The following is a 19,703-nucleotide window of genomic DNA, read 5'->3' on the forward strand; positions in this document are numbered from 1 at the left end:
TTATTTAAATGGTACTGCTTTATATTTTTATAAAAAGTAGAAAAGAATATATAAAATAAAAAATGTTGTCCATCCGCCATTTTAAATAAGTAAGTAGCAAAACTTTCCACTAATTAACAAAACTGTTAAATGAATAAAAAGAATAAATAAAAAAAATATAACATGTTGTCCATCTGCCGTTTTTAAAATAAATAAATAGTAAAATCATCCACTAATTAACAATAAACTGTTACATGAAGATATACTTAAAAAAAATAAAAAGATTTTAAATGCACTTTTTCAAATTACATAAACAACCCATGTAATATTTCAATCACTATTTTTGAATTTGAATTTAAAGTGGTTATTAAAACCGCTCCATCCATTATCTCTACTAGTTTGCGTATCCGCGCGTTGCGCGGTAATTTATTGATAATTTCAAAGTCAACTATTATAAAATAATATAGTAAAGTTTATATGAGAGAATGTTAACATCTAATACATAGATATGTTATAATAGAATACTTGTGAAAAACAAATCAATATTTAAGTTTAGTTATCTAAATTTGACAATAATGAATTTTAGTATTATTTTATCTATTTATTTATTAAATTATTCAAAATCATAAATACTCTCACTCAATCTATATCATCATCTTGTTAGAAAAATAAAAATATAATAGCATTAAACATTAGACAAAAATAAATTGTAACTAAGAAAAGTATTATGATTATGATAATGTTAAGCATAAAATAGTTTTAAACACTTGATTATAAGCATGATATTCAAAATTTTAAATTTTATCTTTTATTTTTTCTGAAAATTAAGTATCAATTATATGATACTTTAAAAAAAAACTATAATTATATGATATTTAGTACTATATAATTCTTACACATAAACGATATTTTTATAAATTTATATCCAAATCAATTTCAAATAACACAATGAACGGATAAAGATAAATCAGAAAAAAACAATCCTATCAAATTAAATTCTTATTACAAAAGAAAAATCATTAAGAAGATGGGCAAAATCGATGAGAAAGTTTTTTATTACATATGTATTAGTCAAAATTTAAGAAAATATATTTTTATTGTATTAATTAAGAATTAAAATATAACTATAATCTGATCAAAATATTATTAAAAATATATTTAAGAAAAATTATATTTGAGGACACTCAATAAAATCTCAATTATACTCATATCACAAAATTTTCTTTTAATTATAAAATAATTACCAAAAACTAAATTTTCTAATGTAAAAAATGTCTTCTTAAAGCATGAGTAGTAGAAATGCATCTTCACTCTTTTGCTAACTTTGTTTGGATTAACTTTTAAAATTTGGATTAATGTATAATATTAATTGAAAATTTAAATATGTACATATTAATTTAATAAAGATTAAACATTACTTCAAAATTTAATAGTAGATATTTAAAATAATGTCTCTCTATAAAATGATCTTAATATTAAAGTTGCATTCATACTTGTCTCTTTTCTTAATCTGAATCCCAAAACCAATTTTTAAAAGGGAAAAGGTTCAAAAATGCCCTTAACGTATTAGAAATTGTTCAAAAATGCCCTCCTTCCATCTTTTGATTTAAAAATGCCCTTAACGTTATGTTTAGGTTCAAAAATACCCTTTAGTTAATAGAAATATAATATGGAATTTAACAAAACAAATGGTCAATTTTCATTGGTCCACGTCAAATAAAAAGCCCTATCTAAATCCAAACTCAAACCCGTTTCACTGGCGAAAAATATTAAAGCTAGAAGTCTTGCAGAATGCCTTTTTGCTGAAACTCTATTCTATCAGTTTTCACAAAATTCACAACTATGCTCGTGGAAGTGCCTGAAGCCACTCTTCCCTACTAATTCTTTGAAGAATAAGAGTCAAAACATTGTTTAATAGATTTTCTTTAGCAAAAATAGCAGTCGATATTGCATTATGCCCATCAAAAATCTATTCAAGAGAAGCCAAAATTTAGCAAATCCATACAAGAAAACTGATGTTATAGCTATATCACAGGCAATTAACAGATTTACTAAAGCATATGTGATAAAGTTACTACGAAAACTAAAAAAGAGGTCAATGAAATCCTCTAATAATCAGGCTTAATCAAGAAATAGTCTTCCCCTCACTTTGCCAAAGCACCGAAATCGTTTTTTGCTTCATCTACCTAATTTCCGCCTCACTCATTCTTTCACTCTCTGTTCCGACAATATTCAAATTCTAATTCCCCAATTTCGAAAAACAAAACATAATCCCTCAAGGAACGGGTAAAAGATGCAAAGACTAATCAAAAACGGATTTGGGTTTAGCTAATTGGGTGGGTCTTTTTATTTGAAAAAAAATGATGTGGACCAATGAAAATTGATCATTTGTTTTGTTAAATTTCATGTCATATTTCTGTTAACTTAAGGGTATTTTTGAACCTAAACAAACGTTAAGGGCATTTTTAAATCAATAGGTGGAAGGAGGACATTTTTGAACCATTTCTAATACGTTAAGAGCATTTTTGAGCCTTTTCCCTTTTTAAAATAATAAGTCACACATGAATCAAAAACATTTTTTTAAATAATAGCCAAACACAAATTTAAAAATATATTTTAAAAAATCGAAATATAGTTATTCGTTATGCTCTAAATTTCTCGCCCATCTCTTGATTAAATTTATTTTTATTAGTAATCAAACCACATATCAAAATTTTCTTAATGTATCAACCCATGTTTGTGTTTCTTGAATTGCAAAAATGAACTATATACAACATTTTAAATACGAAAAATTCAAAGTCATATAAAAAACACAAAAATGATAAACAAAGAGAATTTATTAATAAGAATTATTACTTCCATTTAGGAACAAATTGAAAATGAAAAATGGAAAAAAATAAATAAATAAGAACTATCAATAATTTGAAAGTATTTCGGGAAACAATGGTGACTCCTTCTCCGTTTTCTTAATTACCCAGTTGTGGTTGGTGTTGTTAATGCCTCTAATTCGTCTCTCATAAAACTAATACAGGCCTATGTGTTGATTTTCTTTCATTTTTTGGTGCCATTGAAATCAGAAAATATGAAGCTTTTATAGGTTGAATTATTAAGTGGCAGACGGTTCCACTCTTCAAGCCTTAATTTTTTTTCTTAATTAATTAAGTCTTAAAATTCAGTAATTCATACAGTTACCATGTGTAATGGATAAGGCTTATCATTCAGTTTTTATCTTCGAGTTATATTATTATTTAAATTTTAAAATTAATTTTAAAAAATATTTTGAAATTGGGAAAAGTGTGAACACGAGAGGTGATTTAGGGTAAGTGGGTTTACAAGTAGTATTTTGAAATTTCGTATTATTAAAAAGGGCTTTGAGTTAACTGCATGTTTAGTTTCTATTTTGTTTTTAAAATTGAAACTTATTTTATTTAATATAATTGTAGATATTTAATTTTAATCGTCTTAAAAACCTGATTTATTTACTATTGTAGTGGCATCCGTTATTTGTGAGTTTGTAAAAAAATATTAATTAAATTTTGATTTATAAAATTAAAATAATTTAAATTATGAAGTCTTAGAAAGGAAGAAAAAAAACTCATAATCAGTTACCTATAATTTAGGAATCCACTATCTAAAAATTGAAAAGATAACTCCAATTACATAAATTTAAAACTGATTTTAATTTGATATTATAAATAAATAATGTGATACAATTAGTTTGTTAGAATTAATGTAGTTAACGTAAACAAATTTAAAAAACTGTTTTTAATTTATGTTTTTTGTTCTTAAATGTTTTATATATATATATATTCAATTAGGTATATAGTATTTAAAATTCATTGAAGACTTATGTAACTGCCGTTGTAATTTTTTTAAAAGTTTATAAATTTGTTTTTTTTTAAATAATTATATAATATTTAATTATTTATTATTTAAAATTCTGAAAATTTGTGACGCTGACATGTGGCGGTTTTTTTTTTCTCGTATTATATATAGATAGAAGATAGATTCTCTCTCCTTCCTCTCTCTCTATATATACATAACTAAATTCAATTAAAAAATTAATGGAATTATTCTTCTTCAAATGTGTAAAGTTATTCGGTGAATTATTTTCATTCTTCTTAACTTCATCTTCTTTTGGGGCGAATTGATAGATTATTTTATGACTAGCCGAAGAAACTGAATAAATTTGTAAAGTAAAAAGTAAAAGTCAAGAAGAAGAAGAACAATATTTATCAAAGTGAAAATCTTCGATACATGATGATATTTTTAGATTATAATGTCTTATTAACTTTTTGGTTTATTTTATTTAATTTGATTTGTTTCTGTCACATTTTTTACTTAAATTCTTTATATTGAATAAGTTCTATAAAGAATTTAAGTACAAAATGGAGGTGTTTATGTTTGTGAATGAAATTTACATCAATGGAGGTGTAGTTTTGCCTCACAATTAGGAGATAAAAGAATTTGTGTTCATCATTATTTATTAGTGTAAAGATATATTACCACTTCAAAATCACAGTAATCATGTAATTGATATCATACTATATATAATGGCAAAAAAAAATAAAATTAATCAATGAGAAGTGCTCAAGCAATATTTTAAAATAAAAATAAAATACAAAATTTTCATGTGGATATTTTAGTTATAAAGGTAAAACTCAAATTATTATATCTAAGAAAATAAATTTAGAGTCACAATTTAGTAACGATATTATTTGAGTTACAAATGAAATACAAAATGAAAAAAGTTCATATAATTATCATTGAAGAAAAAGAAATGAAAAAAAAAAAAGAGAGGATGATAATGTATAAATAAATAATGCATTGTATAATGATAAAATTTCTAGCAACATAATAAAAAATTAACAATTAACTAAATTTATTTAAATATAATCTCAAATTCTATATTGAAAATAAATGGGAAATTTTTTTAGCAACTTATCACATATAATATAAAAAACAATTCTTAAAAGAATCGGTATTTTTTAATAAACAAAAACATTGAAAAGAAAAAGAAGAAGAACATATCTTCTTATATTTTGAATACAAAATCTCAATTTAACACCGTTAATATAATCTTATTTCGATTACATGTAAAATCTTACGTGAGGAAATAAAAAATAATTGAAATATATGATAAAAATTATTTAGAAAAAAAGTCATAGAGATAATATGAAAATATATGTGGATTCATTTAAAAACTAAAATAACATAATGAAATAATACAAAAATATGTTATTAAGAAATTTGACAATGAGGAATTGCAAAACATATCGTAAAACATATAATTTTTTGTCCTTATCTTTGAATGAGTAACTTTTTTAATGATTTAATTTTGAAATAAAATAATTGTGCATCGCGCGGGTACGTATACTAGTAAGATAAATATTGGGAGTTAGGTTTTATGGATTAAATGGGTGGGTATAATAATTAAATTTAAAAAAAAAAAAACTAAAGGAAAAAAATATATATCCATGTAAGCGTGCTAAGTAGGCGTCACATATGGTAATAAAAAAGTGGAAATAAGGCACTAAACAGTCCAAGGTATGTGTCTAAAGTTAGATGGTAAAGACAAATATATTTTTAAAAGAGTATGGTGAAGGGCAAATATAACCTTTTTCTAAAAGTACAAGGGCGAATATGACTTTTCTGAATATTTTATATACGTGTATTGTCCAACTAAGAGAAAATGACCAAAATGGTTCTTAATATATGGGTGATATTTTACCTTGGTCCTTGATATAATTTCACTTTATTGAAATGATCCTTAATATATAACAAATGTATTCATTTTGATCCTTAATGTATTTCACTTGATTGAAATGGTCCTTAATGTATAACAAAATATATTCATTTTGGTCTTTCACCCTAAATCTAAAGAATTTATTAAAAAACAAAAAAAAGGTGTTAAATTCAACTATGAACCCTATGTGGCTAACAAAATTTATCATTGTTGTCTTCTTTGTTAGCTCTAAAGAAAGAAGGGTATAATTATCCAACAATTATCTATCTACCTTGACTCAATTATATGAAATTGAAAATCTCATAATAATTCAAGGGTATAATTGGAAATAAGATTATTTTTTTGTAGAGTTTTAAGCAAAAAATAAAATTAGGTGGGAAGCAGTGAACCAAACACTTGATAAAAAACAATCTCCACATTACTAATCTATGTATTGTTAATCTCTACGTTACTAATCCTTACATTATTAATCTTTATATACCCCTTAGTTAAGATCAAAATAAAAGGCTAAGTATATATTTATTACGGACCGAAGGGAATATTGACTATGTTGAATTTTGCTTCTCTTATCATTACATATATCTTAAGATATAATTTCTCTATTTTAATATTTATTTTATTTATGTATTATTTCTCCAGAATTAAGATGTTTGTAGCTTTCAAAAACAATAATGATGAAAACAATAATAGCATACCTAAGGATCGTTTGGTTAGTGGGATGAGATAGACAAGAATATCTCACAAGATTATTTTATCTGACCATCCCTATTGAATAACTCATTCTACCATTTACATTAAACTGGTGAGATAAAATAGTCTTATGACTAAATAATATCCATTATTAAATATAGGATAAAATAATCTTATGAAATATCCCAAGATTATAATTCTCCCACCAACCAAATGATCATCCTAGTGTAATCCCACAAATAAATTTTGAAAGAATAATGTGTATGCAAACACTCAACTCAAGAAGAAAGCATAACAAAACAGGGGAAAATAAATAACAAAAGCAAAGAGGACTAAACATAACATAAAAAAACATTACGAAGAAGAAAAAAAGAAAAAAAAGTATCTATCACAAAATAATACTAATGTTAGAGCATAAAAAATAACAAATAATAAGAGAAATCGAAAAACAAAAAAATTACAGAAGTAATGCTATGACTACTAGTATGGAAGGATAAGTGAGACAACATTCAACTAGCTACTAACCTTCATACCATATTTTGCGTCATCCATATCCTCGTATTTGTTAGAGTTAAGTAAAGTATTGATGTGGATGAAAATAAAGGGGAAAATGAAAATATTAAAGCTAAGTTTTTTCTATATTGGAACGTTATCCCTCATTGGTGGAAGAAAGGAAGATTAGTATGCTTATATATAGAGAAGCACTTCTTCTAATTAATAAAGAGTTGAGAAGAAAGTCCTCGCTCGATTTCGATTTGAATTTGGTCAAATGAGTTGATTGATAATCTTTTTGAACTAAATTAATTTATTTCTTTTCCCATTTTTAATAATATTTTTGCACAAAATTTAATTTGATTTTTGTTGAATAATTTCAACGGTGATTCGAAAGGACATGTTCTTTCCAAACAAACACCAAATTTGCTACAAATAGATGTTTTTGCACCAATTTCAACTCATAATTCCAGCTACAAATAAAGAGGTTTACCCTCATTTTTCTTCATCAATTTCTGAATTACTTATGGATATTATCTTATTAAAAAAAATTGAATTTTTGTGTGATTTGAGACCATCTTTGAGTTCAACAAAGTTGTAGACGTTTTTCTAAATCAAATTCTGAATTACTTATGGATATTTTCTTATAAACAAAAATTGAGTTTCTGTGTGATTTGAGTCAGTCTTTGAGTTCGACGAAGTTGTAGGCGTTTGATATACCTCTACTCTTCGTATATCGGGTATATTCATTTCATCAGTAGGAACTAATTCATCACCCCGATATAATGAAGAGATTAAATTTATTAAGAACACACAATGTATTACGTGGTCTCAATATTTTTCTAAATAAAAGTTTTTTGTTCAGCGAGAATATAAAACTTTACTAATTTAATGTTTTTGAACATTATTTTACTAATAATATTTAAGGTCATGTCATTGGTAAGTTGAAGACATATCTTGTCTATTCACTCTCTAACAATTTCTGTATATCCTCTTGTAATTGACAATTCATGCATTTTCTCCTCAAATATCCGAACCATCTCAATCTCACTTGTTACATTTTGTCCATTATCAAGATGACTTCCATTTTTTGCCCGAGTATCTTCATATATTTCTTTTGAGAATAAAATATATAAAAAAAAAATTAACTTCTAAAATAATAGATAACTTGAGATAATTAGTTTTATATAAATAATTACTAATAATTTAACCTTGATCAAGCTAATGTTCAATTAAGGTAGCAGTAAGTTTCTCAACTCACACTCGGATGTTACTGTTAGGAAAGTTCAGCCTCTTTTTCATTAAAAACCAATGGTACTTGGCATCAACTTATTCATCTAACGGATGTGATGTTTGTTAAAGACCCAAATATGATGTGTCTGCTTACCTGACCTTCTTTAACCATTGCCTATTCCTGAGGGGTGTGGACAGATTCTATCAGCTTAGATTTCACAGAGGGGTTGACTAAATTAAAAAGGAAATATGTTATTTTGGTGGTGGTAGATAGATTAAGAAAGTATGAACATTTCATAGGACTGCAACAGTCTTATACAGTCGCGCGCGACTCAAGTTTTCTTGGATAATGTCTTTAGTCTTTTAGCTGATAAGTTACTGAGATCCAAAATTTTTGAACTTTTTTTGATAAAAAATATTTAGTCTTTAAGGAGACCATTCTACTATTTATAACCCTAAAAAAAGAAGGCAAACAAAGATCTAGAACACAACAATTAAAAACATATCTTAGGGTTTTTTGCTCAAATAATCCTCAAATAGGATTTTCTATTTACCCCTTGTTGAATGGTGATATAGTATCACCATTGACTCTGCCTTTAATGCTCTGATTCTAAATGCTCTCCTTATAAGGTTCTATATGGTTCACCAAAAAGGTCGGCAGATTTGGCTTACAATTTTCAAACACATCACAATTATTGAATAACTATAATTTTCAAACGCGTCAAAACTGTGAAACAATAGAACGATTTCAAACGCACCACTTCTATTGAACAACAAAAGAAAGAGAAATAGTTAATCTCCATTATTAAAAAAATGATATATCCATTAAAAAATTGTGATAAATAACCATAAACATTTAAATTTAATGGAGACATGTGAGCTCTAATATATGAATAACTAACTAACATAGTAATATTATAAAAGACATAACCTATAATTATTATAAAAATAAGGATTAATTCTAGTAAATAAGAGGTTAGTCATTTATTTGAAATACATTATGTTGGATGTTTATTGTAAATTTTTTATTTATTAATATGTAAATTTGAATTATATTTCAAAGTTCTAAAATATTGTTGATAAAAAGTAGATAGTTCTTCTCTTTTTAATTTTCTTTTGTATTTTTTTACAATGTTCAATATTGCTTGTAATGAAAATCATAAATTTCATTATTAAAAAGTCTTTTATGCCTTCAAATGGTTTTTTTTTTTTCAATTTTCACATTCATTACTTATTGAGAACTTAAAGTATTACAACACCAATTGGATACACACACCAACTAGAACAACAATAAAAAAATTTACCAATTCAATGAGATTTTGAGTAGCTAAATGAAGTTAACTGTTGATTTACGAAGAAAGAAATGAGGAGTAGGGCATTTTATGGAGAAAAAATAGAGGAAGAATTGGGTTGATTCAATGAAACAACATGGTTCTATATGGTTCACTGAGAAAGTCGGCTAATTTGGCTACAATTTTCAAACACATCATAACTTTTGAATAACTATGATTAACCAAACGAGTTACAATTGTTGAACAACAGAACAATTCTCAAACGCGTCACGACTATTGAACAACAGAAGAAAGAGATAGTTAATCACCATTATTAAAAAAAAAATATATCCACTAAAAAAAATTGTTATAAATAATCATAACATTTAAATTTAACGAATACACATGAATATAAAATATATGAATAACTAACTACCATAGTAATATTATAAAAGACATAAGACATCATTATTTATAAAAAAGTAAGCATTAATTCTAGTTAATAAAAGGTTAACCATTTATTTGCAATACATTACGTTTGATGTTTATTGTAAAAAATTTATTTATTAATATGAAGGTTTGAATTATTTAATTCAAAGTTCTAAAATATTCTTAATAAAAAGTAATGTTTAATATTTTTAGGTAGTGAAAATCATAAAACAATTTTTTTTTACACCTTCAAATGTTTTTTCAATTTCACATTCATTACTTATTGAGAACTTAAAAGTATTACACATACCAATTAGTCTTCAAATATTTTTTTTCAATTTTTACATTCACTACTTATTTGAAAACTTAACGTATTACATATATCAATTAAAATAATAATTTCATTCATGCTTCATGAAATAAAGAGTCCTTTAACACAAATTAATAAACAACATTAGTTGTATTTTTTGAAGTCTTACTAATTCAAGGAGATTTTGAGTAGCTAAAGAAAGCTAACGACTGATTTTATGGATAAAGAGAGGAGGAGTAGGACGCTGATTTTATGGAGAAAAAAGAGGAAGAATTGAGTTGATTTTATGAACAACCCAATGATTTTAAGGAGTGTTTGGATGAGTTTTTTTTTTTGAAAGTGGCTTATAATCCCCAATTTTGACCCTTTTTTTTTTTTTGTATGTATTTATCAACCTTAAAAAAATTGCTTAAAACATTTTTTAAGTTATTCAAATACTGTCAAAACTTTAAAATAACATAAAAATAAAAAATCATCAAAAATAAGTCAGTTCAAATGCGCATAAAAACTCTTTTTCAGATTTAACCAATTAGTAACCTTCAAATGTATTAGAATTTTTTTTTTTTAAAAAAATAATTACATTTTAATCATGAACTCCTAACAATATGCTAGCTACGCTCCAGCATGCCAATTAGAATAACAATTTCATTTGAAACAAAGATTCCTTTAACAAATTAATAAACAACATATTTGTAACTTTTTTAAAATCATACCAATTCAAGGAGATTTTGAGTAGATAAAGAAAACTCTAATATTATGAAGGAAGAAAGGAGGAGTAGAGCGCTGATTTTAAGGAGATAAAAAGATTAAGAATTGGGTTGATTTTATGAAACAATCTCAATAACTTAAGGTGTGTTTGGATGAGTTTTTTTTTTTTTTTTTTTAAAGTGGCTTATAAGCCCCAATTTTTTATTTTTGACTTTTTTTAGATACTTTATCAGCCTTAATAAAATGTTTAAAAGTATTTTTTGAGTAATCTAAACATCTTCAGAACTTATAAACAGCACCAAAACTCATTTTCAGATTTAATTGAATCAGTAACTTTCAGATGTATTAGAAGATTTTTTTAAAAACATAAATAATTACCATTTTAATGGGCTGAAATCCGAACTTTAGTAGGCGTCGGCGGATCTGGGCTAAATTCCTAAACGCGTCACAGCAGTTGAAAAGCAGAGGAAAAAAAGCATCTGATCTTTCTTCAACACTCTCATTCATCTGCTATTGGTCTCCATAGGTAAGCACAAAACTAACAATTAAACTAAAAAAAAAAACCCAACTTCTCTGCTTACTGGCCACTAGAGAAAGCAAACAGAACGACCAATGGCGTTGAATCAAGCAGGAAGATCATCACCATGCAGTCCTAGGGTGTTGAAATCAGTATTGGGTCTAATGGCAATTAGTTTGGTAGCCTATATTTTGGGTCCACCTTTGTATTGGCACTTGATGGAAGGTTTAGCTGCTGTTAGCCGTTCTTCTTCTGTTACTACTTGCCCTCCTTGTAATTGTGACTGCAATTCCGAACCCTTCTTTTTCATTCCTCCAGGTATACATTTTCCCTGATCTGATGTATTATGTGCCATTAACTGTCAAGAATGGTCTTTTTGTGAATCTGGTTTAGGACCCATGAGCGGATATGGTTGTTTAAAGACCCCTTTTGTTAAATTTGCTGACTTGCTTAAAGACCCATTTGTGAATCTGGTCGTTTGATTGAAAGATCTTTAAAAAATTGTACCTTTGTTGGTTCTGGTTTTGGATCTGCTTTCCAAATGAAGCAGAATCCAATTGATTGTCACAGTCTTGCTTTCTGTGTTCTGAATGCTACGTATATTGAATCATAATCCTGCTAAAATGACACAGTGAGTTGAAATTATAGTTTTGTACTTCTAATCTCAGGCTAAATTGGGAAGTTTATACTGTTTGAAGTTCAATTATTGCAGAATGTTAGTTGTTGTTTCTATTGTTAATCATTTCTGTTCTTTTTATATTTCTGACAATATTTCCATAGCTTGATTCGTGAATGAGTTAACGTGAATTGAAATATTCCTCAATCATCCTGTTTGTTGTTATATGTAGTTTGGGATTATTTGGAGGAAGGGCGTGAGTCAGGGATGTATGGGTTAGAAAATTTGCTATTAACTTTGAAGAATGTCTAAACATACTATTTAGTTTTCCTCCTTATGACACCTGTTATCTTGAAGTCGCGGCTAATATGGTTAATTAGGTTGGCTGACCTTCACACGTTTCTTGCGAGTTTGAGATATATTAAATTCTTCTGGTTTTCCTTTTCCTAATATAGTAAATCTTGAACAATTCTGAACTCACCTATCTTAAAACTGGGAGATTTTAGTGATAGCTTTTGGGTCTTTGTCCTGTGAATGGACCATGGTGGAGCCATGGAAGATTTCTCTTGCTTACTTGCTGTGCTTGTACTGTGGAATTGTCATTTCCTATGATCTGGACACCATGTCTTTTTGTTAGGCTTGTTTAGAGTATCTGGTTACATGAGGATATTGATTTGTCGAGAATTTCTCCCATTGACCTCTTATTTTTGTATATCTTGCAGGTTTGAGCAATGTCTCTTTGGCAGGTTAGTATCATGAGGTCTTTGGCAGTTCTTTAGTTTTCTTTGATTATGGTATCATTTATTTTGTGATCTGATGGAAGATTTCATCAAGTCGTCATTTTCTTCTTCTAGCTGTTATCTGATGCTTTACCTTTCTTAACATTGAGATCATCAATACTTAGTATTCTACGTTGTCATGAATTTATTATCATAGGAATATGTTTGGATTAGTATTTCAGCTTTGAGCTTAAGGGTTATTTAACCATTCTAGGTTGGTGTTGTCAAATGCTCTCGCTCTAAAGTTATGTCAGAGATTTTCCTTTGGACTCCATAGGTACCTCAATGTAAATAGGCCTGCAGATGAAATTTTAGGAAGGGCTTCTAATTTGGTTTGTGTTTTATTGTAAGGAAAAATAAAATAAAAAAATGAACCCGTATTTTCTCTTGAATAACCTGCTTTCTTCTGTTGTGACTGTCAGAATGATACCTTGATTGGAAGCTATTACGTGACACATGAAAATATTAGCTTTGACAACTTAACACCTGAGGTGATATAACCCTTAGTTTTCCCTTGTATGACACCTGCCTTTGTCAAGGACATTGTTTTGGACTTTTGATGGATCCCCTGATTGCCACAACTACATTTAACATGTAAAAGGCAGTAGCTTTGATACTCCCTCTGTCCAACAATAGTTGTCCACTATTGACTTGGCACACACCTTAAAAAACAATAAATAATATGGGTAATATTACTATATTATCATTTGAATTTATTAAATTTAATGCTTTGAGAAATGTGTAAATGATAAATAGTAGTATTTAATAGCAAGAGTAAAATAGACACAAAAAGGTAAATTATCTTTTGGTTTTCCAAATGGACAAGTATTTTCGGACAACTACTTTTAGTAGAGTGGACGACTATTGTTGGACAAAAGGGAGCATAAAAGCTACCACTTATAACAACTCAATGGATCCAAAAATTCAGACAAGTATTTCTCCAAATTCTATGAGCATTTGCACTGCTTGCCTGATAACAACTTCGAAAAAATTCTGGACATGCCTGCCTCGTCCCCCTCTCTATCTTTTCTCAGTTTCTTCCCTCAATATGAATTTATTTTGGCTACTAAAACAACGGCAGCATACTTTTTTCTGCAGTAGATTACCAGCTCTTTTTTTTCTCAAATTGGAAGGATTACAGCATAATTGCAATTAATTTAGTTGTGAAAATCATCTGAGGAGACGTATAACATGTATTGTTATAAATCTGAGATTGTTTTGGTTTGAAATCTGAAAATGGACAAGAAAGGAAGAGTTATTATGAGTTTATGTCAGATACATCTAATCTGTGTTTTGATAGAGCGTATCGTATGACTTCAGATACGAGACCTTTTAGTACTTGGTAGGTTAGAAACTACTGTTATTTTAAAAAGGATATTTTGCCGAACTTTGTTGCTGTAAAAACATTTATTTAGTTGCATCCATTAAACAACCATCTCAAATATGATGGTTGAGTTTGAGGATGGCATGATTTCTTTGATTCTGTAATGAGTTGAAACTGTGCAAATAATGAGATGATCTGCAAGACTGCTAATGCTTGACATCTTAATAAGCTGAATATGCTCAAAATATCCTATAATAAATGTGAACCTCCTATATTTTAGTGTTCTTTCGTTGAAGTAGCCATTTACTCTTTCTTTTTAGGATTAAAATCTATATTTTGCGACTTGAGATTTAAAATCTTGGATTTGCCTTCTTATTCAATGTTTTGCAGATTGTGCTAAGCGTGATCCAGAAGTTGGTGAAGACACGGAAAAAAACTTTGCTGATTTGTTGTCTGAGGAACTTAAATTGCGAGAAGCTGAAGCCTCAGAAAATCAGCGGAAGGCAGACATGGCACTTCTTGAAGCAAAAAAGTTGACATCCCAATATATGAAAGAAGCAGACAAGTGCAATTCTGGAATGGAGACATGTGAAGAGGCAAGGGAAAAAGCTGAGGTTCTTTTATTGGCACAAAAGAAAATGACTGCTACATGGGAGATGAGGGCGTGTCAAAAAGGATGGAAAGAAGGGGCAGCCAAGTCTCGAAGTCAGTCTCAGGGGAATGTACAGACTATGTAACATGCGCATGGCCTCAAGTAGCTTATCTCGACTTGATCTGATGCCAGGTTCCAGTGCAACAAAGTTGTCTATAATTGAGTCCCAGCTCAAAATGTGTTAGCACGTGAATGGATTCCATTTATTTTGAACCATATGCCCGATTTTAGTTTAGAGGCCACTATAACATCTCTCTCTCTCTGAAACAGATTGCCATTAGTTCCACTATAAGGCAAAGCCTTTCTATATATCCTGCTGAGTTAATATTCCACTAGTTAAAGTTTGAGTGAAGATTGCAATCAACTGCCTTACAAATTTTTCATCTGGATGACTGATGAGTGTCATTTGTCAACATTTCTATATGTATGGAGGTGAAGATAAACTGTGAAGTGTCACAACTTGTTCCTATTTATTTGTCTTTTTGGCAGGTGATGCAATTTACAGGCTAGTTTATAACTTTTGATTCCCACTCTTGCTGATTTACCTGCTATGCCGAAGTAGATAAAGTTGAGATGACTTTAACCTTGTCCTAATCCCTATGTTCTTGACTTCTGGCCTAGACTCTGGGAAACTGATGGTGACAAAAGCATTATAAATGTAGATTAAAGTTAGTAGAGATGATCACATCTGAGTTTGGAATTCAGTGTCTACAACCATGTGTTTTTGCACAAGTTCTTCTTTCTTGATAGCACTTGCCAAGCTATACTACCTTGAAAGACTCACCTTAGGCAAAAACACAAACTTCACAATTCTTTGTCCTTGAACTAGGGTTTGGTATTTGATCCATTGCTAGCTCAGGTGATGACACCACGGGTGTGTATTGAGAATTTTGAGGGTTATCCGTGGATGGTAGATATGTCCCTATAATGTTTTCCACTTAAATATCAGGTTTTTGTCTGTGACACAATTTTACTTCTGACATACATGAGCCTAGCTCACGCTTCACATTCGGCATGCTTATTAATAAACCTAAGTCACTATGGTATATTTAGGATAAAGAGGGAACCATCGACAAATATCTAAAAAAAATGGTATGATTTTCATTTAGACATCTTAACTAAACCTTGTATCTATTGAATATGTACATAACTTAAAATTTGTGTTATTCGATACTTTTTGACAATCAATTAAAATTATACTAATGTGTGTATTACACTAGAGAGTGGTGTGCCGTAATGACTAATTGAAAGAACACATGTGACATTTGAACGCAAAATAATAATTCAAAAATAGATTATAAGGAAAGAAAAGAAACTATTTTCCGCAAAAATAAATAAATAAAAACACCTATTTTTTAATCTCAACCCAACTATAAATTATAAGGATGCATTTCAAAGTCCTCTTTTAGCTTAAAAGTTTAACCATAATCACGTGAGATTTTACCTTTAATAGGGAGTACTATAATGATATCGATATAATAAACAACACTAGGTGAACAACCTAGCGACAAGTAGAGGAGGATATAGAATTTCTAGAATATGGGTGCGCTATTAAATAAATGAAAAAGAAAAAGAGTATTAAGTGGGACTTGATCCCCATTCATTTGGGTAAAAACTCAAGAGTAACCCAAGTGCACAATTTAACTTTTTAGGAGCATGAATATCGACAAATAATGTCAGATCAATTTTAAGAAATACGTATATAAAAACTTAATTTGGAGAAAAGACAACAAGTTCATGTGCATCATAATTTGTAGAGTAAATACGTTCTGACGACAAGCATATAATTATATTTGTTCAGACACTTTTCGTAATGCCGTACAAGTCAAACTTAACCTCTTTACCCTTAATAATAATCACTTGCTCTTTTAATAGATGAATTATCCCCGAACCTCAACTTGAACTTTGAATGCATCCTTTACTCACAAATCTCCACTTGTATCTCCCAAAACATTTTTGCAATAAATAGATACAAGACTAAAGGAAAACTAGTTATGCATATGAAAACACCAAAGATAGAAACGTTTTTCAATTTCTGCAAACACTGAAAGATTATTTATTCTTTCTTGTATTTATTGGGGAACTTTCGCATATAGTCAGCCACTCAAAAATAGCTTAATTATGTTTCATAACTATAGTTTGATAACTATAGTTTGCTAATTACGATTCTTAGCTACATGTTATAGGGAGGAGAGTGGTGAGCGAGATTGGGAGAGGGAGGAGAGAGGTGAGCGAGAGAGTGCAGAGAGTGGGAGAGAGTTGAATTGTGTGTGTATATATATATATATATATATCTAACTAGATAGTTGTATATATGTAACTCATATACATATGTATTTGTATATCTGGCGAGCGAGATTGGGAGAGAGGAGAGAGGTGATCGAGATTGGGAGAGGGAGGAGAGAGGCGAGCGAGAGAGGGCAATAATTTGTATAATTCGCATCTTGTTTGTATAATTCGCGGGTACGTTTGTATAATTTACGTGTTTTTGTATATAATTGAGAAATATAAAGTCTAAAAATTATACAAATATAATAAAACTCAAAATAACGAATTGATACAAACATAAATATATGAACTTTAAACAGTTATACAAATTATATTATACAAATTACATTATATAAATTATATTATACAAAATTCGAAAACTACATGTTTATACAAACTTTAAAAAGTTATACACAAAAAGATCGAAGGTATATGGTGATAAAACTGAAAAACCAAAGGAAATCATTGTCATATACAAATACAAACCATCGTGTACAAATACAAATCAAACGAAGAATTGTTAGTTGTGAATTATACAAATGTAGCGAATTATACAAACGTGCCTATTATACAAACTCGAAGTCAGCCCACGCAATTAATGGTTAATGTTAATTGCGAGTGATAATTATAACAAACTATAACTATGATGACTTATTAAGTAGTATAAATTTGCTTAATCGCGTAATTTTCCCTTTATTTTATGGACAGTAATAAAAGGAATAATTACTTGGGTGAATCCATTTTAAAAAATAATTACTTATTTTAAATATACCCTCTATTTATTATCATTTATAACAATATATAACAATACTATGTATTTTATTAGATTTCTGTTTTTTGTCTCGCCTCTTACTCCTTTTTATCTGTCCCCTCTTTCTCTCTTTTTTTGCCTCCTTGTGCAAGGTGTCAATTTTTTAATATTATAATTGAAAGATCCACAATCTTCAGCCATACATTCAGTTCGTTATGCCTCTAAAAGGGAGAATAAATTCTTGAGTTCATTCTTTCTCTATTTGTCCCTGAAAGTACGTTGTCAATCACTATAATTTCTGAGCTTATGTTCTTAATGAATAAAATATGTATTATACATGTCTTATAAATTGAAGTAAACCAATACGGTCAAATTAATCTTTTTTTTTTTGTTCCGAAGCATCACCAATAAACTACAAAATGAATTAAACTTGAATAAAAAATGTATTATACACATATTAAAATTGAATTAGAAGAGAAATAAACATGAATACAAGATGTAGCAAATGAATGAGCAGTCAATGATTCGTAGACTGAATAAAACTTGTATCAATAATTAATTAGACAAGTAATTTAATCGTAACAAATGAAGAAACATAATAAACTGTCAAATGAATTAAACTTGAATTAAAATGTATTACACACATATTAAAGTTGAATTAAACATGAATGAAAAATGTAGCAAACGAAAGAGCATTATGTGATATGTAAACTGAATAATACTTGTATCAATAGTGAATTAAACAACTAATTCAATCCTAACAAATCAACCAATAAACTGCAAAATGAATTAACTTGTATTTAAAAGTGTATTACACAAATAAATAAAGTTGAATTAAAAGAAAGAATTAAGCATGAATATAAAAAGTAACTAATGGAAGACTAGCAAATGATATATACAGTGAATTAAACTTATATCAATAATGAATTAAACAAGTAATCTAATAGTAACATATAATAAACTTCAAAATGAATTAAATTTGCATTAAAAGTGTATTACACAATATTAAAATTGTAGAAGCGAGAATTAAGAATAAATGAAAAACGTAACTAACGAAAGACAAGACAATAATCTATAAACTGAATTAAACTTGTGTTATTCATGAATAAAAAATGTATTTTATGTTTCTTATAAATTATTTTGGTTTGTATCATTAAGAACATAAGTGATGTTTGCAATATGTATTAAAAATATAGTGTGCACGTATTATAACTGTATAATAAGTGTGTTACCTAAATCATTTGGTTGGTATCGCTAAGAATAGAGTAAAGTTTGCAATATGTATTAAAAATGTATTGTTCACGAATAAAATTTATATTATATGTGTCTTATAAATTATTTTGAAAAGAAGAGCTTGATCCGCTCGAAGAGTTTCCCACCTGGACTGTGACTTCTTTCTGATTCCCCAATTTGTATCACTAAGAAAATGAGTGACGGTTGCAATATATATGTATTATAAATGTATTTCTCATGAATAAAACTTATATTATATGTGTCTTATAAATTATTTTGATCACTAAGAAAATGAGTGACGGTAACAATATGTATTTTAGAGATTTGAAATTTCTGCTTGAAAACATGATTTTGTACAAAAATTTTATGTTTTTGTTCCTCTTCTCGTCGTGTTTTTGGGTAAAAATCGTGAAATATAGGTAAAAACTTATTTGAAGATATTTCTTTAAATGAAAAATTCAAAGAAAAAGAAGAATAAAAAGAAGAAGAAAGGAGGAAGAGAAAGAATGGCAAAGAAAAAGACGAGAAGAAGAAGAATAAAAAGAAGAAAAGAGGAGGAAGAGAAAAAAGGCAAAGAAAGAGGCGAACATAAGCTGTACAATTTTTTTAATTCAAAAAAATTATTATATTTAGTTAGAAAAATTATATTGCCATAGATAGTAAATATTTTCTTAATGTAGCATATTTATGTGATTTACCCGTAAT

The 19,703-nt window shown here is 28.2% G+C and overlaps 1 protein-coding gene across 1 annotated transcript; it reads left to right on the forward strand.

The window, feature by feature from the left end:
• Positions 1 to 11,255: 11,255 nt before the first annotated feature.
• Positions 11,256 to 15,087, forward strand: LOC125876582 (uncharacterized). Its single transcript, XM_049557794.1, has 3 exons — positions 11,256 to 11,693; positions 12,714 to 12,737; positions 14,485 to 15,087. The coding sequence occupies exons 1-3, from the start codon at positions 11,471 to 11,473 to the stop codon at positions 14,829 to 14,831; spliced, it is 594 nt and encodes a 197-aa protein (XP_049413751.1). The 5' UTR covers positions 11,256 to 11,470; the 3' UTR covers positions 14,832 to 15,087.
• Positions 15,088 to 19,703: the final 4,616 nt, after the last annotated feature.

This window comes from Solanum stenotomum, chromosome 9 (genome assembly GCF_019186545.1).
Source record: "Solanum stenotomum isolate F172 chromosome 9, ASM1918654v1, whole genome shotgun sequence".
Classification (NCBI taxonomy): Eukaryota; Viridiplantae; Streptophyta; class Magnoliopsida; order Solanales; family Solanaceae; genus Solanum; species Solanum stenotomum.

Coding starts and splice junctions, on each gene's coding strand:
- LOC125876582 (XM_049557794.1), top strand. CDS start 11,471: ATGGCGTTGAATCAAGCAGGAAGATCATCACCATGCAGTCCTAGGGTG. Junction 11,694..12,713: donor CTTCTTTTTCATTCCTCCAG/GTATACATTTTC, acceptor TATATCTTGCAG/GTTTGAGCAATGTCTCTTTG. Junction 12,738..14,484: donor GAGCAATGTCTCTTTGGCAG/GTTAGTATCATG, acceptor AATGTTTTGCAG/ATTGTGCTAAGCGTGATCCA.